General features: G+C 40.2%; 1 protein-coding gene across 3 annotated transcripts in view; it reads left to right on the forward strand.

Annotated features, from left to right (window-relative positions):
* Positions 1–12,091: 12,091 nt before the first annotated feature.
* The window catches only part of SPHKAP (SPHK1 interactor, AKAP domain containing), a 162,603-nt gene continuing 147,113 nt past the window's right edge, over positions 12,092–27,581 (forward strand). For 2 of the 3 annotated variants that reach the window (XM_040450794.1, XM_040450795.1), the window contains exon 1: positions 12,093–12,673. In XM_040450794.1, coding sequence (XP_040306728.1) covers positions 12,642–12,673 — 32 coding nt within the window. In that variant the 5' untranslated portion in view covers positions 12,093–12,641. Of the gene's footprint in view, positions 12,674–27,581 lie in introns of all 3 variants that reach the window. The other variant, XM_040450796.1, reaches the window with a different exon arrangement.

The following is a 27,581-nucleotide window of genomic DNA, read 5'->3' on the forward strand; positions in this document are numbered from 1 at the left end:
CAGGAGCACAATGCTTGCTAGAGTCTGAGACTTAACAAGAGCTAAAAGAACACCCTCTTCCCCCCCAGGATAAACCAGCAGAATAACAAGTGCAGAGTAACAAGTAACCGCGGAATGCTGCCTGGACAATGACAAGAGCCAGGAGACAGTTCCAGTGAGGGGCACTGTACATAAGGAGAACATAAAGGCGAAGGTGGAAGAGAATGAGGCCCTCTGGGAAACCAGCCCACCTCCTAAACACAAGGTATCATCACTGGGGTATGAAGACTATGGGTTCTCCAGCAAGAGTTGGGGGTGGGGGGTCTACAGGACAGGGCCACCTCTCACCTGACACTTACCCTCATGGAACTTCTAGGAATACAAGAATTTGGCCTCCTGTGCATTATTAAGGTCCTTTAACCAAATAAGATGATAACAACCTGCTTTATTTAACAGCTTCTTGAATATTTTCCTTTTAGAACACAAGGCTGATGAACTTCTGTTGCTACACCTGCTACAGGTCCCACAAATGTCATGGATGTGCCTGGATGAAAGGGGACTTGCCTAGTGTCCTTCAGCATTTTAGACATGGAGAGACAAGATCTCCAAGCTTCTAATTTCTTGGTTCTTTTTCTGTGCTTTTCCTACAGCATCCTTCACTCTCCCATAATTCAATTAGTCTATTTTCTTTTTTTTTTTTTTCAACATTTATTTATTTTTCGGACAGAGAGAGACAGAGCATGAACGGGGGAGGGGCAGAGAGAGAGGGAAACACAGAATCGGAAACAGGCTCCAGGCTCTGAGCCACCAGCCCAGCGCCTGACGCGGGGCTCCAACTCACGGACCACGAGATCGTGACCTGGCTGAAGTCGGACGCTCAACCGACTGCGCCACCCAGGCGCCCCAATAATCAATTAGTCTATTTTCAATACAAGCAGAGAGCTGCCATAGACTCAGTAGAGGTTCATGTAGACTTTGCACGTTAGAATCACCCCAGAAACATCTGGTGCTGATGGCTGGACACCATCTCCAACGATTCCAATTTAGTGGGTCTTTGTGGGGCTTAAGCATTCATATATAGCCAGGACTAAAACACAGCAGCTCAAAGATCAGGGTTTAACCATGTTCAAGAGCAGTCTTCCCCAGGTGTAAGCTAATGTGTTCAGGTATTTAGCGATAAAGTGGAAAGTGGATTACATTAAGTTGATCATCATGAGATGCATCTTGTTGAGTTTATCAATATTATGAATGCTGTTGTAGGCATCAGGGAGGGATACTAAGAGGCTGCACAGAAAGCGTGGCTGTAGCTGGGATCTCTGGGCATTTCTTCCCATTTCATTGCCTCTTCTGAGTTCATTACTGACCCTTGACTTCCAAACTCCTTAAGCTGCTGAATAAATCTCACATCCCACTTGCACATACATACATCCTTAAAGCTAAGTAGGTCACTTGCTTAAGGCCAACACAGGTGGATGTTGGTCATTTTCATGCACTCTTAGGAATCATGCAGGCCCTATACAATACCCAAGAAATTCTCTGACTACCATTGAATCTTGGATCCCAAACTTCCAAATCCTTATATTCTAGTTCCCGACTTAAATAGGAACCAAACCAACTGATTTCTGACTATGTTTCCAGACCACATTAAAAGTACAGTACCTGGCACCCACTCACACCCTCAGGACCTCAAATTCTGATGGCCACCATCCAGAACCATATGCCTAATTGCATCTCCTTCTTCCTGCCCCCATAATTGGTAGAAACCTACATTTTGGAGAGCAGTGCCAGAGGCACCAGAATTGAGAACCCTGGCAAAATTAACAAATTGAAAAAGACAATGTCAGTCAAACTAATGTTTTGGATAATTCCATGATACCATATTCTCCATTTCCTTTTTTAAAATATAAATTTCCCAACTGTTTATTTAAACATGATGCACAAGAAGTTACAAATATGCCCACTCCATTATTATTATTATTATTATTATTATTATTATTGAAACTTCATTGCTTAGTTGTTTTGACAGGTACAGAGATCATTGCAATCACCAAACACAATAATGTTCTCCTTTGTTTTGTAGACGAAGACTCTGAGTCTCCCTAATCAAGAAATGTTTAGGACTTCAAATGCACATAGATATTTCTCTTGTTTCTTGACAAGTATTACACCCTGCTGTGCAACATATAAATTACAGGCCAAACCACTTATCTGAAACAATGATCTCTTTCCTGATACTTTAACTTTTTATTTTTAAATGGGGAAAAAATGTATGTCACACCTATCACATATCTTGGAAGAAAAACGTTAACGTCAATCAGTGATGGGTACGATCAGTACAGATACTTATAAGAACATGAGGAAACTCGTAGGAAAGAGGGAGGAGGGGGGGAAATGACATATTATGATGCTCACTTCTTACATTTGGCTTTGGTTTTGTACTCAACCTGAGAATGAATTGTGAAGTGCAAGCTTTAGCCAGCCAAATCCTACATAGGGAACAGGGAAAGCTAGCACCATAAAGAAAACGTGCTCTTTGTTTGCACTCCCCATGCCACTAAGTTCATTGTCACCTTGGAACTAGTTCAGGAGCAATTCCAGTAACTGTTGCCTCTGCCTGTTGGCCAAGCCCTTTGGCCTAGATCTCTGCACATCTAGCTCCTTCTGGTCTGGTATAAACTTAAATATTCCCTTTTGGGAAATATGTTCCCCAACCATTCAATCCAAAGTTACATTGTTGTATGTGATTTCTACTGTCCATCACTATCTAAAATATCTCATGTGGTCTGCTTCCTCCTTCAGAATATAAACTTCATGGGGGGCAAGCAGGAACCTCGCTCTTCTGGTTACGCTCGATTATGCCCCTCACCTACAGTAGCACCTGGGTCACAGGACCTGCTCACTGGGTGCTTATTGAAAGATGACACCGTGAATAGTCAGGAAAGAAGTAAAAGGAGGTCACTAAGTACAACTCTGTAATAGAAAGTGTGGGACCAGAGACAAGCTGGGGATCATTGTAAGAGTAAATCATGTTTAAGACACAAAGAGAATAGCATGTCACTGCATGTCCCCGCCTACCTCTCCAGCCCACCAAACAGCTGACCATAGTAGATGGACTGACAGCCCCTCAAATTCATTCATGCCTCAATCCCCAAAAATCTGTGAATATGTTACCTTACATGGTCAAAGCAACCTTACAGGTTAGGCGATTGGGCTGAGGATTTTCACCTGAGGACACTATCCTGGATTACCCAGGTGGGCCAGTCTAATCATGTGAGTCCTTGAAAGTGGCCAGAACAGTGGGCCAGGCATGTAACAAGGATGTGACCCACCAGTACTGCCTTTTATACAAAGAGTCATGACCTACAAAATATGGCAGGCTCTAGAATTGGGAACACCCTTGAGTTTACAGCAAGAAGGAAAAGGGGGACCTTGGCCCCACAACCATAAGAAACTGAATTCTACCCACAACCTGGATGACCAGGAAATAGACTCTCCCCCAGAACCTCCAGAATGGAACAAAGCCTACAGACACACCTTGATTTTAGCTTGATGAGACCAATATCTAATTTCTAACCTCCAGTACTGTAAGGCAACAATTTTTTTCCTACTTTAAGCCACTAATTTGTAGTAATGTGTGATGGCAGCACTAAAAACTGAACACAAAAGCCCTGGATCTGAAGAATATAGCAGAGTGAAATTCAAGTAAAATCAACGTACCCGCGTGGTGGTGGCGTGCCCACACTTGACCCCTCACTCTGCCCCTCTGATGTGTCCTGTGATCTGTGGGCCTAGATACAATAAAGCTGATCTTTCAGAGACCTGCTACCACAAAATAGTCCAATATTACTTTACCCAAGACTTACTGTAAAGTACTGAAAGCCTTTAAAAATTTCTTGAAAATGTTTCAGCAGCAGCGAAGTGATGATAGCATATCTCTTTATTCCACTGTGGCTAAGATGGCTTCGCATCGGCCTCTGTCCCTCCATCCCTCCCTCTTTCTGTCCCCTCTCCCCTGTCCTCCCCTTTTTTTTTTTTGTCTCTACTTATCCCTAAATTGCCATTGATTATGACCACTAAGAAGATGACAGTTTTCTTTCTTTAGTGGAGACGTGTAATCTTGAGGAACAGTTCTAAACCTTTCTATAGGTTCTATACTAGTTGCTCCATGGACATACGAAATGATAAAATTAAAACAATTATTTTCTTTTTTCTTTTTTAAATTAAACTTTTAAAAATGTTTGTGCAATTGTGGTTTTACATGCAGCTGTGAGAAAGGAAAGAGAATTATCATGTATACCTTTTATCGGATTGTTGGTTCACACCTTCACTCCCTTTGGAGCTCTTTGGGCAAAATCTGAAACTGGATCCCAACACACAGAGAGCAAAGAGAGACTCAAGAAAGCAGCAGGCCATTCCAAATTGGTAGATGGAAGCTATAATAAGCAAGAGAACTTACTTATGAAGCTTGTCTTGCGAGACTGCAAGAGCAGTAGATTTTCACACCTGTCTCTAGAATCTTCAAAGTATATATGGAGGTCTCAGCAGGATCCAGTCACATATCAGTCCAGATGGCCTCAACAACACATTGCAATCTCAAGGCTAGGTCCTTGGGGCCGCTTCCAGCACAGGGAAGACAAGCACTATGAACATCCCAAGGATGTAGAGGGGATGAGGTCTAGCTATCAGGTCAACCAGCAGATGCCCTCTATGACTTCCTCCAACACTAGTTTACCCTAATGGTAACATGTTGCAAAATCTTACGCACGATATCACAACTAGGATACTGACATATGTACGGCCAAGATACACAATATTTCCACAACTGCAAGGATTCTCATGGTGCCATTTTATACCCACACTCACTTCCCTCCTGCTTCCAGCCTTTCCCTGGCAACGGCTCTCCCTTTCTACAATTTTGTTATTTCAAGTGTGTTATTTATATATAAATATGAAAATACAAATATATTATATATAATATAAAAACATATACATGTATGTAGATAGATAGGTATGAAAATGTAACATTGAAATTGCTTTTTTCACTCAGCTCAATTCTTCAGCAAGACATCTAGGTTGTTGCTTATATTGATAGTTTACTTTTTTTTCTTTCTGAATAGTATTCCATGGTATGGATGTTTAACCATTCACCCATTGAAGGACGCCTATGTCGCTTCTGGTTTTTGATTGTGATGAATAAACCTACTATACCTGCTATAAACATTCAAGTAAGGATGTTGTATGAACATAAGACTTCGTCTCTCTGAGACGAATACCCAGGGGTGAAATTGCTGGGTCATGGGGCTGTAGCACGTTCAGTTTTTTACGACACTGCCAAACTGCTTCCAGAGTGATTTTTCCATTTTCCACTCCCACCCGCAACAGATAAATGATGAGCGACTCATTTTCTCTGCATCCTCACTGGCCGGCACTTGATCTTGCCAATATTTTTTATTTTAGTCATTCTGATGATAGGTGTAGAGTGAAATACCATTGTGATATTAATTTGCATTCCCTAATAGATAATAAGGTTGAATGTCCTTTCATATGCTTATTTGTCATCAGTAAATTCTCTTCAGGGAAACGTGTTTGTCTTTTGCCCAGGTTCTAGTGGGATGGTTTTTTGTTTGTTTGTTTGTTTGTTTTTTACAGTTGAATTTTGGGGACAGTTAAAAATATATTGTAGATACTAGTCTTTTGTCACATAGATGTCTTGCAAATACCTTCCCCCAGCGTGCACCTTGTCTGTATTCTCTGAATAGGGTCTTTCTCAGAGCAAAAGATATTAAACTCAATGTAATGTATCAAATTTTCTCTGTATAGATTGTGCAGTTGCCAAGTCTAACAACTTTGGCCTAGCCGTGGATCCCAAATATTTTCTCCTATGTTTTGAACTAAAAGTGCTATAGTTTTATATTTCACATCTCAGTCTGAGATTCATTATAAGTTCATTTTTGTATATGCTGTGAGACTTGGTCAATGTCCATTTTTTTTAAACATAGGAATGTCCGATTGCTGCAGCGCTATTTGTTGAAAAGGCTCTCTTTCCTCCATCGAATGGCTTTTGCAGCTTTGTTAAAAATCGATTGCGCACATTTGTGTGGGTCTATTTCCGGGGTCTCTCTTCTGTTCCATTGATCTATCTATTCTCCCACCCCTACCACACGGTCTTAATTAACGTTAATGACATGATAAGCCTTGAATTCAAGTAGGCTGATTTCTACCGCTTTATTCTTCTTTTTCAAAATTGTTTTAGCCATGCTAGTTCCTTTGTCTTTCCTTGTAAACTTCTACAATACTCTTATCTACATCAAAAAGAAAAAAAAACTTGTTGGGATTTTTGCAGAAACTGTGTTAAACCTAGATACGAATTTGGGGAGAAGTGACACTTTGACTATGTTGAGCCTTCTAATTCATGAGCACAGTATGTCTCTCAATTTATTTGGAGTGTGATTTCTTTCATCAGTATTTTGAGTTTTTAGCCAGAAGTCCTGTGTATGTTTTGTTTGATTTACAGCTAAGCCTTCCATTTCTGGAGTAAATTTAAATGGCAATGTATTTTTAATTTCAATGTTCATGTTCTCATTACCAGTATATAGAAATACAATTGGTTTCTGGGTGTTGACCTTGTATTTTGCAATCTTGCAATTTTTTAGCTCTAGGCTCTACATAGACAATTACATATTCTGAAGGCATGAGCAATTTTATTTCTTCCTTTCCATTGCTTAGACTTTTTATTTCCTTATTCTGCCTATTACACTGGACAGAACTTCCAGCATTACAGTTGAATAGGTATGACATCCTTGCCTTGTTTCCAGTCTTCGGGAGAAATAATTCAGTCTTTCACCGTAAATATAAGTATAATGTTAGCTCTCGGGTTTTGATGGATGTTTTTAATCAAGTTCAGGAAGTCTCCCTCTATTCCTATTTTTCTAAGAGTCTTCTTTATCATAAATGGCTCTTCAATTTTGTTTGATACTTTTTCTGTACTGATTGATGTGATCGTGTATTTTATTTTCTTTCTACCTGTTAACATGGCGGTTTATGTTGACTTTCAAATACCGAACTACCCTTGTATCCCTGAAATAATCCTCAGTTAGTCATGGGTGTATAATTCTGTGTATATATGGCTGAATTATGTTTGCTAGTATTTTGGTAAGGATTTTTGTATCCATGTTCATGAATAACACTAGTCTATAGTTTACTTTCTGTCTCTCTAGTTTTGCTATCAAGGCATACGGACCTCAAAAAATAAATTGGGAAGTATTTACTTCTCTTCTATTTTCGGGAAGATATTGTGTTGAATTGGTGTTATTTTTTTCTTTAAGTATTCATAGAATTCTCCAGTGAAACCATCTGGGCCTGGAAAGTGTTTTAGGAAGGGTTTTCCTTTCTTACAAATGTCCTTACTAGTTACAGGGCTGTTCAAATGACTTGTTTCAAATTGGAACAGTTTAGATAATGTATTAGTTTCCTAAGCCTTCCATAACAAAATGCCACTAACTGAGGGACTTAGAACAGAAATGTATTGTCTCACAGTTCTGGAAGATAGAAGTCCAAAATTAAGGTGTCAGCAGAGTTGTGCTCCCTCTGAAACTTCCAAGAGAAGGATCCTTCATTGGCTTCTGGTAGTCCCAGACACCCCTTGGTTTATGGAAGTGTAATTCCAATCTCTGCTTCCCTCATCACATGGCTCTCTCCCCGGGTCTCTTCGTATCATCTTCACTCTACATGCGTCCATATCCAGATTTCCCATTTTTATAAGGACATCTGTCATATTGGATTAGGGCCCACCCCAATGACCTCATCTTAACTTGCTGAGATCTGCGAAGGCTTTGTTTCCCAATGTATTCACATCCTGAATTACTGGGGGTTAGGATTTCAACATATCTTTTTTGGGAGAACACAATTCAACCCATAACAAGGACTTTGTGTTTTTCAAGGAATTGGTCCTTTTCATCTAAGGTGTCAAATTTACGTGTGCAGAATTGTTCACAGTATTCTCTTATTTATCTTTTGATGACTGCAGGATCTGTGATGACCCCCTATTACCGACTAATGTCAGTAATTTGTACCTTCTTGGTTTTGGGTCCATTTTGCTAAAAGTCTGCCAATTTTATTGATCTTTTTAAAGATGCATCTCTTTGTTTCATTCATTTTTAAATTGTTTTTCTGTTTCAATTTCATTGATTTCTATTCTTTATTATTTCCATCCCTTCTCTTGATCGAGGTTTATTCTGCTCGTTTTTGGCTAAGTGCTTGAGGAAGGAGCTTAGATTATTGATCTGGGAATTTTTCACTTTTCTAATACGTGCATTGACCATGATAAATTTCTCCACCTGGTTAACTATTTCCACAAATTTTGATATGCTGTATTTTCATCTTCGGTAGATTCGTTGTGTTTTTAAAAGTGTTTTTTAAAGTTTATTTATTTATTTTGAGAGAGAGAGAGAGAGAGAGAGAGAGAGAGAGAGAGAGAGAGAGAGTCCCAGCCAGGCTCTGCACTATCTGCACAGAGTCCAACATGGGTCTCAATCCCATGAACCATGAGATTACGACCTGGGCTGAAACTAGGAGTTGGATGTTTAACCTACGGAGCCACACAGGAGCCCCTAAAATTTTTTTGAGACTTCTTCTTTGACACATGCATTATTTATAAGTGTGTTGTTTAGTTTTTAAGGTTTGGATTATTTTTCTCTTATTTTTCTGTTCTTGATTTCTTCTCTATTCCATTGCAGTTGGGGAACACAACCGTATATGCTTTCAATTCTTTTAAATTTGTTGAGATTTGCTTTGTGCTCTAGGTTATGGTCTATCTTGTCATCTGTTCCATAGACACTTTTAAAAAACTGTGTATTCTGTTCTATTTAGGTGCAGTGCTTTCTAAATTTCATTGGATCTTATTGGTTTATGATTCCATTAAGTCTTATATCCTTGATGATTTTCTATCTAGTTTACCAATTGTTAAGAAAGAGTGGTTGAAGTCTGTGACTATAATTGTGGATTTGCCTATTTCTCCATTCTGTTCTATTAGTTTGTTGCTTCACATATTTTGCAGCTCTGTTGTTCGGTATGTACATATTAAGGGTTGCTATGTTTTCTTGGTGGGCTGACCTTTTTATCACTATATAATCTCTCTGTCTCTGGCAATTTCATTTGCTCTAATGTCTATTGTACCCAATGTTAACATAGTCACACATGCTTTCTCTTGAATAATGTTTGCACGATATATATTTTTCCACATTTTCATTTCACCCTTCTTATATAGTTCTATTTGAAAATAATTTCTTACAGACAGCATATAATTGGTCAAGTTTTTATTCCACTCTGCCAATTTTGGTCTTTTAATTGTATTTAGACCATTTACACTTAATGTAATTATCAATATACTAGGGCTTAAGATTGGCATTTTATGTTTTTTTTGTTTTCTCTCTCTTTTTTTTCTGTTTCCTTTTACCGGCCTTACTGTGGCTACTTAGCATTTTTATTATTTTAATTTCATTCATCCATAATGTTTTGAGCATATCTATTTATATAGCTTTTCTTAATGATTTATTACATATTGCATTATATATTTATTATATATATGTATATATGTATATAATATATATATCTTACCATAGTCTACTGGTATTTTCAATTTATCAGTTTGAGCACAATATAGAAATCTAAAATCTCATGTGTCCCTTTATCTTCTTCCTTTTATAATATAACTGTCTGACATGTTTCCTCTACATACATTTAGAAGCATATCTGAGATCGTTTCTAATTTTTGCTTTGTCAAATATAATTTAGAAAATTTGAAACAAAATACTTTTGTATTTACCATACTACTGCTGATGGCGTTCTTCTTTTCTGATGTTCCAAGATTTCTTCCTTATAATTTCCTTTACATTTAGAGAAACTTCCTTAGCCATTCTTTCAGGGTAGGTCTATTGGTGACAAATTATCTTAGTTTTCATTCATCTGAAAATGCCTTGATTTCATTTTCACTTCTGAATAATATTTTCACTGGACAATGGATATTGTGTTGACAGCTCTTTTCCTCAGTATTTGAAAAATGTCGTGTCACTAACTTCTGTCTCCATGGTTTCTGATAAGAAACCCACTGTTATTTGAACTGTTTTCCTTGATGGGTAAGGCAATCTTTCTCCATGACTGCTTTCAGTATTTTGCACATGTCCTTAATTTTCAGAAGTTTGTGATGGGCCTTAGTGTGGATTCCTTTGTGTTTATCATGTTTGGATTTTTCTCAGCTTCTTGAACCTACAACTTTATGTCTTTTGCCAAATGTACAAATTTTTCAGCCATTTTTCTTCACACGTTCCAGAGGCTCTGTTGCTTTTGTTTTTTAAGTCTATTTTCTGTATTTCTACGTTCAGCTTAGATGATTTACAAAATTTCATCTTCCAGCTCACTAATTTTTCTCCTCCACCCTCTTCACTGTTCTGTGAAATCATCCATTTAGTGTCTTATGTTGATTGTTGTATATTTAGGTTTTAATATTTCCCTTTGGCTTTTCTTTATGTATTCTATTGGCTTGCTAAGATTCTCTTAGGCTGTCTTTCAATTTCTCATTCATTTCAAGTGTGTTTGTAGTTGCTCATTGAAGCAGTTTTATTATGGATACTTTAAATTATTTGTCAGATAATTATAGCATCTCTGTCATCTCAGTGTTGGCATCTATTGATTTTTTTTTCATTCAGTTTGGAGTCTTCCTGGTTCTTACTATGCTAAGTAATTTTCTACCAAAGTCCTTGCATTTGGGGTATTATGTTAGGAGACTGTGAATCCCATTTAAAGATTTGTTTTTGTTGACTTCTTTTGGTGCTGCTCCTACAGGACAAAGGGGCTGGGTGGGGAGGTGATACTGCCTCATTGGTGCTAGGTAGGGATGAGTCTAGGTTCCCCTCTTGACTTTCTTTGACACTTGAGGGAGAGGGATGTCCTCCTTGCTGCTAGATATGGATGGGGGTTCAGGCTTCTCACTAGTCCTAAGCTTCCATCACTAGTCTGGTAGAAGTGCCTAGGTATCGTTTCCCATGTGGTCTCATTACTTCTGGGTGGTAGCAAAAGATCTGATTCTCCCACCCTGCCATGCCTAATGGTGGGGTGGGGGGGGGAGGCATCATTACTGCTGTGCTGTATGAAAATACAGGTTTCATGGACACCAAGATGGGGAGGGATGGCTACAAATGCCTGGCTCCCTACTCAGCCTTCTCTGACACCAGCTGAGTTGGGGAATTGGGATTCTTCCTTAGAGCCTCGAAACAGTAGAATCTGGGTTTCCCACTTGTCTTTTGATGGTGTTGGTAAGATGGGACTACGGGATGTGTGCGTGTGTGTGCGTGTGTGTGTGCGTGTGTGTGTGTGTGTGTGTGTGTGTGTGTGCATGTGTGTGTGTTCGGCCAGAGCATCGCCATTACTATCTGCAAATCTTCTGTCTTGTTAAACTGCCCCTTTTCTGGTCCTATGGCTAGAGAGAGGAGAGGTGTTTTGCCTGCACCCACCGACATTTCCAGTTTGCCAACTTCTTCCGCCCCCACATCTGGGATATGTGCAGCCAAAAGAAAACCGAGGAACTCCCCACAATGTCAGTCCTTGTGGCCCAAGTTCCCTAGCTTGTCTGCCTTCTTCTGTGTACCTTTGTGTCTTCTTCTATTTTATAATCTCCAGAGTTTTTAGCTGCCCTTACCAGGAGAATAGGGCAAATACACACACTCCATCTTCCCATTTGTGGAAGCTCTCTGATTTTCTTTTAATATATATATATATATATTTATAATGAAAAAGGATCAGAGTCAACAGTGTCCTCTCAAAAGTCATTTGTTAACACCGACGTCTTTCTTCTGAAAACGAATGTCATTTTTGCTCAAGGAGATGCTGAAGCAGGCCCTTGGGGATTTCTCTGACGGCCCTTCCTTCCAGGGCCTGGGTGCTGGCCTCTGATGGATGACCACAGTCATGGGTTTGGAGACCTCTATGTGCACACGAGCTTCTAGCAGGCAAGAAGTGAGTGAGTCACAATTAAGCAAAATGAGTTAGATGAAGAATTTGAGAAGCAAAAACAGGAAGGAGAGGCCACGTAAAGAAAGACTAGTTGGGAGATCAAGGACAGTATTGCTCTGACTTATCAGCCAATTACATGGTAGAAGACACCAAAAATAACATCAGATCTAGCAACGCAAACAAGGGAATGGTGCGCGACCAGTGGGGAATGTGGGCATTGCCAGCAGTAGAGCGCGAACGAGGGAAAGTGGGTGAACAACTTCAGGGCTGAGACCCGCCGCACCCCAGAGGCAGAGGGGAGGAGACGCGACGGCAGGGCGGAGGGGAGAGAGACGTTCAGAGTCACCTCTGCTGGGCTCCGGGAGAGGCCGGGAAAGCTCCGAGGGAGCCTCCAGCGCCCTGGACCCGGGCTGCGGCGGCGGAGGGCAAAGGGTTGGAGCTCGGGCCCAGCGAGCCAGCGCGATCGGAGGGGCGACAGGGAGGGGAGCTCCCAGCGGTCGCGGCGGGCAGCGCTTCCCGGCCGGGGCGGAGCGTGTCCCCGACAGCGGTCCCAGCCTGCGCGCGCCCGTCCGTGCGCTCCGGGCACCGGCTCCTCGCGCCAGACTTCCGTCCTTCGCGCGCGCTTGCCGCCTTTCTCCCCCGCGCGCGCGTCGCCAATGGATGGCAACTCCCTGCTCTCCGTACCGAGGTAAGACCCGCTTCCCCCTTGGCCCCACCCAGTGGCCCTCGAACTCCGTCGCGCGCCCCCGGTCGCTCCCGAACTTGCTCCGGGGACTCCAGGGTCTGAGCTCGGCTTGGTCTGGCCCCGGCCGAGCGAGCGGCCCCCGGGGGACGGTGGGCCCCCGTCTAGTGCACCACTGGGCGCGGAGCTGGGTGCGGCCTGCGCGCCGGGGCGGCTGGGGGTCGGGGGACAGCCCGGGCCCGCCTCGGGGGTCGGGGCTGGGGTCGGCTGTACGCGGCGGGAGCCAGACTTTCCGTGGGCACAGCCTGCGCGGGTTTCGCGCCCTGTGGGGGGACGGGCTCCTAGGTGGGGATGAGCCGAGGAGGAGCGAGACCAGGGCAGAGTCCCCATCCCCGTGCATTTGGGTCTGGGCAAAGGGGTGCGAAGGAGGAGGGGGGGTTGCCCCTAATCCCCGACGGCACCCAGGCTGCGCCCCACCGAGACCTGGGACGGCAAGACCCGGTCCGCTCCAGTCCCACCCGCCCCAAGCGTCCCCACATCCTAGGCCGGTCTGCGCTGGCCGAGTGCGCCGCCGGCCTCCACCCCAGCCTGGGGTCCCCACGCGGGGTGGGTCCGGGACGCCGCCTCCGACTCGGCCGGGTGGGAGCAGCGCGTTTCCCTGGAAGCGTCTCTTCCGGTCTCCTTCTCTCCCTTTGCCCCGGTTCCGCGCTCCCTCAGACTCAGTCCTTTGCGAATTTGGGAAACTGAGATTTTTCTATTTCACCCCCCCATAAACCTTAGCGGTAAACTGAGGCTGGAGCGCCGCTGTTCCCTGAGCCGAGCAGGTGGTTTTGCGCTCTTTGCGCAGCTCGAGGAACGACCACCCCGAGCTGCGGCTCCGGGAGGGGGGTGCGGGGGTCTCACTGCCGCCCGCACAGCCCCACCTCTCCTAGGCGAGGGGCTTATAGGTGTCGCTCATCTTGTCATCCCCTACTCCCCCCCTTTCCCCCAAGCACACTTCTAGGCAGTTCCAGCCGAGATGATCAGGCACAGGAATAAACATTTTTCAGCTCGCATTCTTGGAGAGCAGCGAAACCCAACATCCAAGGGCGAGGGCACACATGCAGCTGATACTATATTGCCTAGCGGCCAAGATGGGGATGAGAGTCGAGGGGGGTGGGGGGTGGCAAAGGACCGAGACTGCTTTTCAAGCGCGTTGAAGGCTGCCATCTAGAGACTTGAAGTCTTTATTTATATTCTGTAATGAAATGGAGCTTTCCCAGCTCCACAGGCAATTTCCTTTTTAAGCATCCCTTTTCTGCGGGGTAGCGAAAGGGTCGGAAAAGGCCCACGGTGGTGTCTATGCCTGGCCTGAAGCTGCTGTAAAGTGAAAAATCTGTAACCCTGGGGACAGACACGGTCAAACTAGCATGAAGTCTTCCCATTCTGCCCTAATGCACGAAAAAGACAGTTAAGACCACAGGAAGATTTTTTTTTTTAAGTTATGTATATATATATGTACACACACACACACACACACACACACACACATTGCTACTGATTTTTAGGGAAAAGTGTGAGGCATTTGAAAGTGAAGCCAATTGGGGGTTCCGCTACCTGAGATCATGAGAATTGAAATGGTAAACTGTGATTCCCACATTCCAACAGAGACACTTCTGGTAGGAGACGGATTGCGTTAAATGCAAGTTTGCAGATCAAGGTGCTGGGCCTGAATCAAGATTGTATTCCTATTCAAAAGCTGGGACATTTTCTGAAATATTAAAATTCATTCTGCCAATTATTCTTTAACATTATTTCTGTTGCAGTATTGTAAAAAAAAATGACCTTATGAAGAGCGGACCAACGGCAATGATATTGCTCTGTAAAAATATTAATATTGATTTAATACCAGCTGCAGCAAATTAAATTTTGAATTTAAATTTGAATATTTTTGTCCATTCACCAAGACATATCACATTTCCACAAACCGGCATAGTAATTCAGCTATTTTATCAGCATCCTTACTCATATGAGAGATATTCAGTTAACTCTAATAGATGAGTTAGTTTGATCCTCTATTTCACTGAATACAAGAAACATAATTTACTTTCTATAATATTTAATTGGAAGCCACAGGCATTGATATACAAAAAATAAAGTAGAATTATGAAACAGTGTATGGAAATACTATATTATTCATACCACTTGTCCACAAAACTTTGAATAAAGAATTGATCACTGGAAACTCTACACAAGCTTTTACAAGAATATGGCAATGGTCAGAAAAAATCAAATTGTGGTCAATCAATATGTGTGCTGTCTAAATATGAAATAATGTTTTCAGTGTTTACTAAATTGAGTGATTATAAATCACTTTTTCTATAAAGAATTATAATGCCGTTGAAGAAATTTTGTTTGGCAATGGGGTAGCAAAAAGAAAATGATCTAGCTATACATTGAGTTAATTATAGAATTTTTGGTGTGTTGGCTTTTACATGTTCTGAAATTTTTCAAAGAATCAAAGATATAAACGAAATTTTATTCAAGCAGTGTTTTGTCAAGATTGATCTAAAACTTGTATGTGATTCATACACTGTAGATACTTTGAAGCATTTTTTTTTGAAGCAATTGTTTATGCTTCTTTGGGTTGTTATACTATATATTACCTTACCTCTGTGAAAGCTCCAATTAGTTCTTAATATGACACTTTTAAGTCTACAATACATTATGTGGATCACATTACAGATTTCTTTAAATCACTGGTTGTCAAAGCTGGAAGGTGTTTCCAATAATGGGGCTGAGCTGTGGAAAGATGAAATGTTCCATGTTAGTTGCGTTATAGGTCCAGACCCCACCTGTATCCTGACTAGTAGTCTAGTTCGAGCGAAAAACATAAAACAAAAAAGAAAAAAACAAAAAGCAAAAAAAAAAAAAAATGAAATCTGAAAGTTTTTAAGATAGTCATTTCTTTTACAAAAAGTTTATTTGATTTGCTAAGGTGGCAAAACTAAGTATTATGAAAATGAAAGAGAATCCCAGGACTCTTCAACCAGGATGTTCCATGCCATGGTACCCCGCACTACAATATAGTAACTACCGGTGATGGATGGAAGGGTACCTTCACTTGCATTGGTAACTGGCGTGTGTAAATTAAGGTTTATATTTTATGAAGTGTTAGCCTATGTATGAAATTGTTCGATCAGTCACATCCCTGTGAGTGAATATGACAGATATAACCATCCCCACTTCCTAGGTGAAAAATTTGAAGGAAGAGGAAATTAAATGAAGAAAATAATTGGATTTAAAAAGCCACGCAATAGTATGTAGCAAAACTGAGTCATCCACAGAGTTCGTCTGGCTTCAGGTTTAATTTTCTTTCTTGTATTGATTAAAAATCCATACCTTTTTTTTTTTTTTTTCAAAAGGGGGAAAAAGATTCTGATGCACAGTTGGGACCAACACTGGTATCATTAGAACACATGGGGGCAGCCTAAAAGCAAGGTCATGTTTTAAAGCCGACAAATACTGAAAATGTCATTTTTGCGAACAGAAATAATTTGTCACCTTGATCACATCTAAAGTTGAATTCGAAGTTTCAGAAAGGGGACGTCTCATTTCCTAAATCACTTGGATTTTTTATACTGTACTATTTTTTTTTTATTTCATTTCGTTTGGCTTACCGGATTCTATTTCAGTAATGCTTTTATATGGCACTTTGAATGAGTGACTTATCGAACAAAGATCGACTTTTGAAAAAAAGGAACTCTTTTGATTTAGATTTCCTGTGAGTTTATTTTAACCAAACCTAAGTTTAACCTAGCAACATTTCACTACAACCCGCCACGATCTCCAGGCTTTTCTCTAGGAAAGCTGGTTCTGGAGAAAAACAACTAGATTTTTTTTCTTTTTAATGGAACAAACGAGGTAATACTATAAACTAGACTATGGTCTTCTATCCAGTTTTTATTGAAACGTTATCTGTTTTCGAATTTATACAAAAAGAAAACATCAATAGGACATGACATTTCTGTGTCCTAGATATCTGAAACTCTCAGAAAAGATGAATCCATCACTCCTAACAATTTGAGGGTCAAGGACAAACAACAGACACTGTCTTAAATTTAGTATAAACTGAAGGCCATTCTCATTCCTGGAAATCACATTCTCTTCAAGAGCAGTGCTGGTGTGACCACATTCTCCAACTCAGAATTTTCAAGGAAACATGACCCAAGAGTACTATTTCCTTTAGAGAAAGAAACTGGGAATTAGTCAGTCCTGGTACTGAGGACTCTGAGATCCACATTGCTGTAGCATAATAGGTATCTGAAGAAGAGACAGAAACTCTGAAGGCAATTTACCATAAAAACAATATTATAAAGAGTCTAGAAGTCCACCGATAATCCCACATTTCACATACACTTTTAGGGGCCCCTGGTATCTGTCCATGTGGTTCCTTTAGTATAAAATATGTATCTGATACCCAATAATCAGTTTTTAAATAAACTGTTAGAGCTCTTCTCATTCACAAGGGGTTGCCTTTGTCTGGTACTATTCATTTTAATGGGGTTTTATTCTGTGCATGAGAGTAACAGCTACGGAGGCTTGCAAAGTGGGGTATTTGATGTCAGGAGACCTAGTGTTTAGTCCTGTTCTGGAATTGATGGCTGTGACTAGGCAAGTTGCTTGACCTGTGGCTCTTCTGTCTTCTCCTGGATGTAATGATATAGACCCTGAGTATGCTACTCTGCTGGGTAGCTTTTATTTCTAACCCATAGTGTTATAGACTTTACTGAAACAATGACTCTTAATTGGGCCTGATATGGATGAACATCTCATTCTCCTAAAAGTGACAGATGAAGTTAAGGCATTTAAAGAAACTGAAGCGATATACCCATCCAAAAAAAAAAAAAGTCCAGCTTAGAGAATGTTTTGGTTCATTTTTAACTGAAAAAATGTTTATTTATTTTGACAGAGAGAGGGAGAGAGAGAATCCCAAGCAGGCTTCGCGATGTCCGTGCAGAGCCTGATGTGGGGCTCGATCCCATGAACTGAGATCATGACCTGAGCTGAAATCAAGAGTTGAATGCTTAACCTACTGAGCCACCCAGGCACTCTGGTTGGCTTATTTTTAATGCCTCCCCATAGGGAGAGCAGCATAATGCTCACAGAAGGTATAACAAAGTCTTTTTTTTTTTTTTTTAAAGAATTTTGCACGGTGATTAACATCCTGCTTCTACCACTTGGCAGTTATTGGTTATCCACACTGGGGCAACCATTATAAGAATTGAGATAGTATGTGTGACATACATTGAGCAGCGAACCTTTGTCTTTTGCTGCTTATCATACTTAACAAACTCCTCTAAGTACGTGTGTTTCATGATCGATTTTTAAAATCAGTGCTGATGAACAGCCCACATAAGTCAGACAGGAAGCATACCTTAGCTGATATTGGCATATCTACTCCAGCTTTCTCTTGGTTTATCTTTTTTTGTCCTTTCACTCTTAACCTGTCTAAATCTTCATATTTGATTTATTTCTTATAGACAGGCTATCTTCCTTTTAAAAAAATCCCATCTGATAATCTCTTTTAATTAGTATGTTTAGACCATTCATATTTATTATGATTCTAGAAAGTCTGGATTAAAATTCACCAACTAACTAGCTATTTTCTGTTTGTGTTATCTATTTGTTCCTTTTTTCCTCTTTTCTGCCTTCCTTTGGGTTGAGAATTCCTTAATGATTCTATTTTATCTTCTCTATTAATTTACTATTTATATTTTTTCTGTCCAAAAAAACTTCCTTTAACATTTCCTGTAAGGAATGTCTCTTGGCAATGACTTTTCTCAGTTTTGTTTGCCTGAGAAAAATGTCAATTTTTCCTTTACTTTTTGAATCATAGTTCTTATGAGTATAGCTTTCTGGGTTGGCAAGATATTTTTTCTTTCATTGTTTTAAAGATGATACTTTATTGTCTTCTGGGTTTACAGTTTGTGCTAAGAAACGGTTTTCATTCTTATTTTGGCTCCTTTCAATGTTACATGTCTTTTTTTTTCCTGCCTGCCTTCAAAATTTTCTTTTTAATCGCTTATTTAGAGCAGTTTGGATGTGGCCGGCGGGGGGGGGGGAGGGGGGAGGCTGTGTGCACACGTGCACCTGTGTGTTGCATTTATTCCACATGGTGCCCTCGGAGCTTCTTGGATCTGTAGTTTGGTGTCTGTTAATAATTCTGAAAAAAATAAATACGTGATCTCTTAATGTGTTTCCTACCCTGTTCTCATTCTGTCTTTCCCCTCCAGAATTCTGACAGTACATATATCAGGATACAGCTCTTGGATACTCTCTTCTGGCTTGATTTTGTTAGTTAGTTAGTTAGTTAGTTACTTAGTTTTATTAGTTAGTTTTAGTCTATTGTTTATCCTTTTGTTTAAGTAGTTTGTATTGACCTGCTTCAAATTCATTGACTCTTTACTCAGCTGAGTTGATTCTACTGAAGAAATTATTAGAGGAATTCTTCATTCAATTATAGTGGTTTGCATTTCTAACATTTTCATTTGATTTTTCCTCTACAGAAATTACCCCTGTGAGCTTGCACGCATTGTACCTTTTCCACCAAAGTCATTAACCTAATAATCATTATTTTGAGTTTTTTGCCAGATAGTTGAACATCTGTGACATAGTCACATCTGGTTCTATTGGTTGCTTTGTCCATCCCTTGGAAGTGGTTTTATTCCCCTTACCTTTTCACATGACGTAAAGTTTTTATTAAAAGCCAGACATATCTATACAAGTGTGATAGAGTTTCCCTGAGTGGAAACTGGAAGTCAGTGCAATTATTTTATTCCTGTTTTAAAAGTGAAGGAATTTAGGCTTAATAGGGTTAAATGACTTGCCCAAGATCACTCAATTAGTGAGTGACAGAGTCAGAATTTGAACCCTGCTTTTCATATTCCAGTGTGTGAAATGTTGTATCACTACATCACTGCCCTTCTTAATTTCATGATACATGTACATTCCCACTATGGAGACCTAGAACTTATTCATGCCACATGGTTTCATTTATTTCAGATAGTTTTTAACTCCTATTCTAAGAAAGTTACCGAAGCGTATATAATGATGAGTAAGAAATCGTTCTCGCCTTTGATGAGCCCAGTATATAATTTCAACATGCCATTTTTTTTCTAAATGTCTTTTGGTTCAATCTTTCTCAAAATATGGTTTCCAAATCAAAAGCAGCTGTGAAGACAGGTGGATACTGTAAGAGATTTTGACACAAAATTCCTGCAGAGGAAAGCAGTGGAAACCCAGCACATGACATCCAGTGGAGTCAGGCCCATGAATTAAAAGTTTGTGTTTGTTCCCAAAGAGGTCTAAGAATCCAGGCACCAAAACCTCTACATGCACACCAAGCCGCATGCTGCGTGAAACAGAAGAGGTGACTTATTTGGACATATGGTTTGAAAGAATTCCTCTCTAAAAAAAATAATTTACAGACCACTGGGCTTCTTTTTGTTCCTTCGATTTAAAATACACACCACATCACCAAATTATTGAAACAGTTAACAGAACTCCTTAGGGGAGACATGGTTTTAGAAGTACAAGTCAGTTTAAAAAAACATAAAGGTGTTATATTAGTTTTCTATTTTGCTTTAACAAATTGCCACAAAATCAGTGGCTTAAAACGACACAAATATATTACCTTAAAATTCTGTATGTCGGAAGTCTGCCACGGGTGTCACGGGAAGCAAATCAAGGTGTTGACAGGACCGCATTCTTTTCAGGAGGCTCTATGGAGGAATCTGTTTCCTTGCCTTTTCTGACTTCCACAGGCTGCTTGTAGTGTTTGCCTGATGGCACCTTTCCTCCATCTTCAAAGCCAGCAATGGTAGGTTGAGCTCTTACATCATGTCCTTCTGACTTCTGACCTCTTCTTCTGCCTCCCTTTTGCACTTTTAAGAATCCTGATGATTACACTGGGATCCATCCAGATTACCCAAGATAATCTCCCTACATCAAGGTCAGCTGATAAGTAACCTTAATTCCATCTTGAAACTTGATTCTGCTTTGCCGTGTAATAACATATGCACGGGTTATGGGGATTTGACCATGGACATCTTTGGGGGCCCATTACTCTTTCCACCACAGGGATTAATTTAACTAAAATACTCATCGTACTGGCTCTGCAAGAGCACTTGAGATTCTACTAAGAGTGCCCCCTTTCTCTCTCTCCCCTTCTTCTTTCTTTTGTTTCTTTTTTTAAAAAATTATTTTAGAGAGGGAGAGAGCCCACAAGCAGAGGAGAGGGGCAAAGGGAGAAAGCGAGAGAAAGAGAGAGGGAGAATTCCAAGCAGGCTCGATCCCACAACCCTGAGGTCATGACTTGAGCCAAAATCAAGAGTCAGATGCTCAACTGACTGAGCCACCTAGGTGCCTGTCTCCTCCTTCTTTCTTAAATAAAGGGGAAAAGTGACAGGATGGTTGGTTTCTTCACTGCGATATGTGAATCATTCATGTAGCTGAGCCGTCCTCAAGTTTATTTAAGAACATAAGGCCAGATCAAAGTGGACTTGGAGACCTTAAAGAATTAACTCTTTGGCACACCTGTTTGTTGCAATGGTCATTAAAGCTATCCAGCAAATATTTCCTGCTGTCTTCCTAAGTGTGGGGAAGGATTACACTTGCTCATCTCCTTGGTACAAGGTATGGCCATCTGATTTGTTTGGGTCAATGCAAATTGTGCAGAAGGGGCATGTCTCTTCCAAGTGGAAGTGTTAAAGAGGGCATGTATGATTTGCTTCATTTCTCCAGCTTTCCGCCATGGTGTATAACATATTTCGTGTAGTTGCTGCTCTATCAGCCTGAGTTTCGGACTGAGCACAGCTTGAAGCAGAGGTCTCAGCCAGTCTGTGATGGATGGGTAACATGAGCAAGACATAGACCTTTGTGATGTTAATCGTCTGATATTTTGGAGGTTTTCGAAACCGCACAGTAACCTGACCCGTTGTACCTGACCCTGTCACTTTCAAGGTTGAAATGGTAGGTAGTCTGATGGGCTATTGACTGGCTCATGAAGGTTTCCAAGGGACCTCACAGAATTCTCCTTTTGCTCTGGACTTCCATAGATTCTCATCACTAACATGCAGTGATAAGAGGAGGGGATTGGAGAAAGGGAGAAATGGAACTCACCTTGACCACCTGTTGAAGCAGTCAGGAAGCAGGCCCTATGGACCAGCTCCACATAATAGCAATGAAAACTGTGGCCTGTAGGTCTCTCCTCCTGAGGACATGGAAAGTGAACTGGGAATGACACTCATCCTGATATCAGTTCACACCTTGCCCATTTCACAGTCCCACAGAGCTGCTGCTATTTAGGGGTATAATGGCATGCCATGAGCACATTTAACTCATGCAGATTCAATGCTACATGTTCATTTTCCTTTTTCAAATTTTTTCCTCTCTCTGGCTCTCTCATTATTGAAAAGATGGTAAGCTTATACTTATCTTGTATTTTATTACATATTCTGCATTTCTGTGTAGTACACACGTACACGCAAATAACTTCATAAGACTTTTTCACAAAATTCAGCATGCCGTGATTTATGAGCCTCATAAGGGATTTTCAAAGGCCACTTTGACTCCACACCATGTTCAAGATAGGCAATGACATTAGACCTCCAACTTCACATTAGATGCTTCTAATGCTGCACAGTAATTCTGGTAACATGTCAACAGAAGAGTAACATGTCTGACTGGAGGGTCAGACATCAAGCAACAGTTAGTGAGCAGACACTCACTCCTGACACCGTCAAGATTCTGGGATAAAGCAAGACTGATTTCCTGCTCTCCTCGTAGATCACCGTGGAGGCACGTGGCATTGCCAATGGAAGGAGACGCACTAGGAAGTAGATTCCCACCCGGCACATGCTGACTCAGGTTTCTTGTTTCATTTCCTGAGTGACGTCTCTCAGGCTCACAAAACTGATCAGTTCTCTTATTTGATTGACATGATCGACAGGTGATCCTTAACTTCTTTAAACAATTTCTTAAAAATAACTTCTTAAAACAACTTCTCCCTAACAAGAAGTTTACCTATAGGGGCGCCTGGGTGGCTCAGTGGGCTCAGCGTCCAACTCTCGAATTTGGCTCAGGTCATGATCTCACAGTTTGTGAGATCAAGCCCCGCATCAGGCTCTGGGCTGAGAGTGCAGAGCCGGATTGAGATTCTCTCTCTTCCTCTCTCTCTCTGCCTCCCACCATGCTTGCTCTCTGTCTCTCTCTCTCTGTGTCTCCAAATAAATAAATAAACCTTAAAAAAATGAAGTTTACCTGTAAAATATGTCCTTTGAAAAGATCAAATGATTTCTCTCTATGCTGGAGAAATGGGAACCCATTGATTATGGGATTTCAGAGCTACAAAAAAACTTCAGTAAAGGTCACTTTGCTAAATCCCCTACCTTTACAGATAAAGAAATTGAAGTCATGAAAAGTTAAAATGAATTATTCAAATCATACAGATATTTGGATGTAGGGCCAAGAATAAAACCTTGAGCTCTTGACTTACCATTGCATTGGATTTTTTTAAATAATGCTAATAATAAGGTCCAAAACATAGAAGCTCTTGGCATTTTCTGGCACAGCAAACTCGTCTCTCACCCACATCTAAATACCTTCTTTACTTTTCCTCAAGAACTATGATATCTATATAACTGCTCATGTTTCCATTTCAGTTCAGCTTCAGAAATCCCCAAAAACAAATTCAAAATTCAGTTGTAACAAACATGTAGGAGTTTATTGCCTGAATGTGTGTGCTGTTTTGAACCATGATACTGGCCTTTTGTTATAATTTCTATTTTCCTTAGCCTTGAATTTTAACCTCTGTTTTACCATTTTATTGTATCTATCTTTTCTGTTAGCTGTTACAAATTCTTCGTGGAACAAATGGAATATCCATCATGAAGTCACTCACACAATCAATCATTTTATTTACAAGCAATTCAAAAGAGTAATTTTCCTGTGTATTGGAGGAATTAAATTGATCTGTGGCAAACTGGGACTCATATAAGATAATGGTCTGTTTGTATTTAATTAGACTTTCTTTGACGATAGCCTGATTGTATCTGAGAAGTTAGAAGCAGTTTCTTTAAAATGATTATGAGATAATTAAGATTAAAGTAAAGCCAACTGCTTCAGAATAAACATATAACAAAATAGAATGCTAAAGCTTTGCGAGATGTAATTTTTAATTATTTATCAAACACGATGTGGGGCCCCTGGGTGGCTTAGTGGGTTAAGTCTCTGACTATTGGTTTCAGCTTGGGTCATGATCTTGGGTCATGATTCGTGAGATCGAGCCCTGCGTCGGGCTCCTCGCTGACAGTGTGGAGCCTGCTTGGGATTCTGTCTCTCCCTCTCTCTCTCTGCCCCTACCCCTTTCACTCTCTCTCAAAATAAGCTTAAAAAATAAAATAATAGAAACCCCACAATGTTATCCACACATTTAAAAAATATATCTGTACGTATTGGATACCAATTCATATCAAGTATTAGTGCTTAAAAGTGCCCTTTTAAGTTTGTAAATTTTATATTTTAGCATACTTTGTTTAGGTATTAAAATGCATTAAGTAAAAGAGGAATTCTTAAATATTTGACTTTGCTTCCAGAGATATAAGGAGACCATGATTTTCTCTCTTTATACTTTAATATTAACATAAGTTAAACAACACACTTAATTGCTTTTTGTTCTAAAAATCTATAATTTTTAACATAATAATGAGAACGTAATAAGAATGCAATAAGTAACTTTTGATAGTTAATGCCTATGAATAGATTTATTCATTCATTTACCGCTGGAGTAACCAGTACTCCCACTTCGTTTATGCAAACAATTTATTGCAGTAATTTAAACCAAAAATAACATTCAGGTAAAAAATACAGGACTAGCTGAAGTCATTTTCTTCTATGTGAAACCTTGGCCCAACATGACGAGCTCATTGCTGACTTATGCACTCAGTATAACCTGAAGACTTCTAATTTCTACTTTTTTTTTTCTGAGCGAATTAACAGTGCTTCAAAATAGAAATTAAATAGGTGCATACACTTCACCTGTCTAATTATCAACAAGTCAGTGATCTGACCTAGCATTCTGTTAAACCATTAGCCTTCCTTTCTGGCAAAGGAAAAGAAGAAGAAGAAGAAGAAGGGGAAGAAAAAAAGAAAAAGAAAGAAAGAAAGAAAGAAAGAAAGAAAGAAAGAAAGAAAGAAAGAGAAAGAAAGAAAGAAAGAGAAAGAAAGTGGTGACTTCATAAGAACCTTGACATTTAGAAAATGAGCTGCAGTTTTATCACATGAATCACTATTAAAAAAGTGTCCAAGAAGGCAATTCAGTATCCAGAGAACATGTTCTCCAGAGAAGCTGTCCTCCCAGCCTTAATCACATCAGCCCATGTAGATCCCAGTCATCCTTCTTGAAGGAGAAAGCATATCAACAAAATATTAATGATGGCATTTTTCTCAGTTTTTCCATGAGGTCTAAGATATTTTCCATAGGATGGACAAGGCACATATAAAGAGGGAGGCAGAAAAGGTGAAGATCTAATCCAAGTTTTAACCTTGAAGACAATATGGGACTGGTATGGTGGTTGGGAGCAAGGAAAAAAAATAGTGGGCAAGACTTCCTTGCTTATTTGAGAGGAGGGAATGAAAGCCAGTGATTTGTGTGCCATCTTCATCATGTAAGAATGAGTGGAACCTGGAAAAAGTACCTGAGGTACATTCACGACAAAGAAGAGGAAATGCCATTAAACAGCGAATGCAACTGAGACATCTGATTGGAAACGTTATGTTTAAAAATCATACAACTTATACAAATTAGTTCATTTGATCAGTATTTTAAAAATAAGAAAGTAAGTATGAATCATGTAAACAACAGATAATGGGTTCGGTGTTGATTGGATTGGAAGATCCAATTTCCCAGTCAAAATTGTCGTTAACATGGCACTTTTGGTCACAATATCATGAACAGTGTTAGTATTCAGCAGCCCTCATCAATTTTGTTGGTGCTCCCTTTAATTCTCCAACTCTCAAGTCAATTTCTTGTGAAAATATCTGTCACGTCATCACCCTCATTGATTTTTCTCTTCCAAAATTAACTGATCTCACTCTGCCAGACGCTTATTTGGAGATGGTTTGACATGTGAGAAAGAGTTCCCAAACATCATTTTCTTCTTCCCGCATCTTTTCCAAGATTTATTTCAGTTGATTAGCATTTCATTTAGACAAAATCACAACCTCTTAAATCATCAACAGAAAACAACCATCAAAGGTATTGATGCAGTAGACAGAGATAAACACTCAACTGGGGAGGGATCTTCACCAGAGACTAATTGTTAGTGTTGGTCCATTTGCTTTCTTATACAATCTTGAAACTGCAGGGACAGGCTAATGAATAACAAGGACACCTGATTTGGTGGGCGCAGATAAGTTCCAGTGACTTCAGGTTTACCAGATTTTCTCCAGGGAAGGGCACTGCTGGAAATCTTTTCCATCTTCACAAACGTTATCTGTAGATGAGCAGATTATCTAATGAAGCCATGCAGGTGCAATTGAATATTTCAAAAACTCAGTCGTCTGGAAATCTCCACTGTAGTTAAGATTACAGAAGTCTTTCTGTTTCCAAAATGTCTCACAATTCTTGGTCTATTCTTGATGCACATGTGGTGATTTAGATTGAGTGTATGAAAAGCACCAAGGAAGATGAATCATTTAAATATACCTTTTACCTAATACTCCTTGAGCCATGTTTCTCTGTTAGCGCAGAGAACGTCGATGCTAATATCTCCCGGAAGACTAGCAAAGTCCATGTGAGGAAAGGGGTACTGAGCCCAGGACACTGGATCCAAGCATTGATTGCCTTACAAACAGGCAAAGGTTTACAGGATGTTGAAAGAGTACACTTAAAAAACATTGTTCCATCAAAGTATCTTTGATTGGCATATAAAAGCTTACCTTTAGCCAAATAAATATATCAAAGCATTTAATTGAGAAGGTTCACATAGTTCTAACTAAAGAAATTTGAATGTCATGATCACTGATTAATAAGACATTTCACACTTCCTGTTTCCAATCTCGCTAATTCCACTGACAGCATTGCCTTGCAGATACATTCAAAACCAAACCAAGCTGAATTGACTGCTCTTTAATCTACCTTCCTCAAGGTGATGAAGGTTTTCATACTAAAGCCCTTACCTGGAAGCTGGGGGTAGGGAATGCCACATTCCTCTGCTCCCTTTTCTAACCAACTAGGTGTCACAGATTGGCTCCCAGTGCCTGACCATATTCCCAGGAGTAGTTAACAAACAGTTGATTAGTCTGGACGGAGATTTTAAGGACACACTTTTATAGAAATTATTTCCACAGACATAGTGATGATGGTGTAGAAGCAAAATGTGTGGTTCCCTGTGCTGAGAAATGAGGACGGAAGGGAAGCCAAGGGTTTGATGTTGGAAGCACCCGCAGTCCATCCACCAAGATGGACTTGACATTCCTCTCAGCCTGGCTAAACTTCAGACATCATATTCCTGACTCCAGTCCCAGGCTTTCCTTTCTTTACAGCATTTTCTTTAGAAAACTTGTGCTTATAAATGATTTCTCTGCTTCTCTGAGATATAAGTCCTTTGAAAACCCTCTTATTGTGTTTCACAACCCAGGAATGTTTTTGTTAAGACATTACTTGGAATTCCATTACCTGGAGAAAGTCTCTTTGAAACATAAACATCATGGGAGATAGCACCCCAATCTCCCGATCTCCCACTTTCTGTAGGAAGGGAAGAGCCTAGCTTGTGTAGGCACCTTTGTTCCAAGTTATAAAACTGTCTGCTGCCATGAAGATATGAGAAAGTTTACTTTTCCTTTGGGTAAGACCAATTAACACCACCACCAC

This window comes from Herpailurus yagouaroundi, unplaced genomic scaffold (genome assembly GCF_014898765.1).
Source record: "Herpailurus yagouaroundi ecotype Mexico unplaced genomic scaffold, PumYag 202, whole genome shotgun sequence".
Taxonomy (NCBI): Eukaryota; Metazoa; Chordata; class Mammalia; order Carnivora; family Felidae; genus Herpailurus; species Herpailurus yagouaroundi.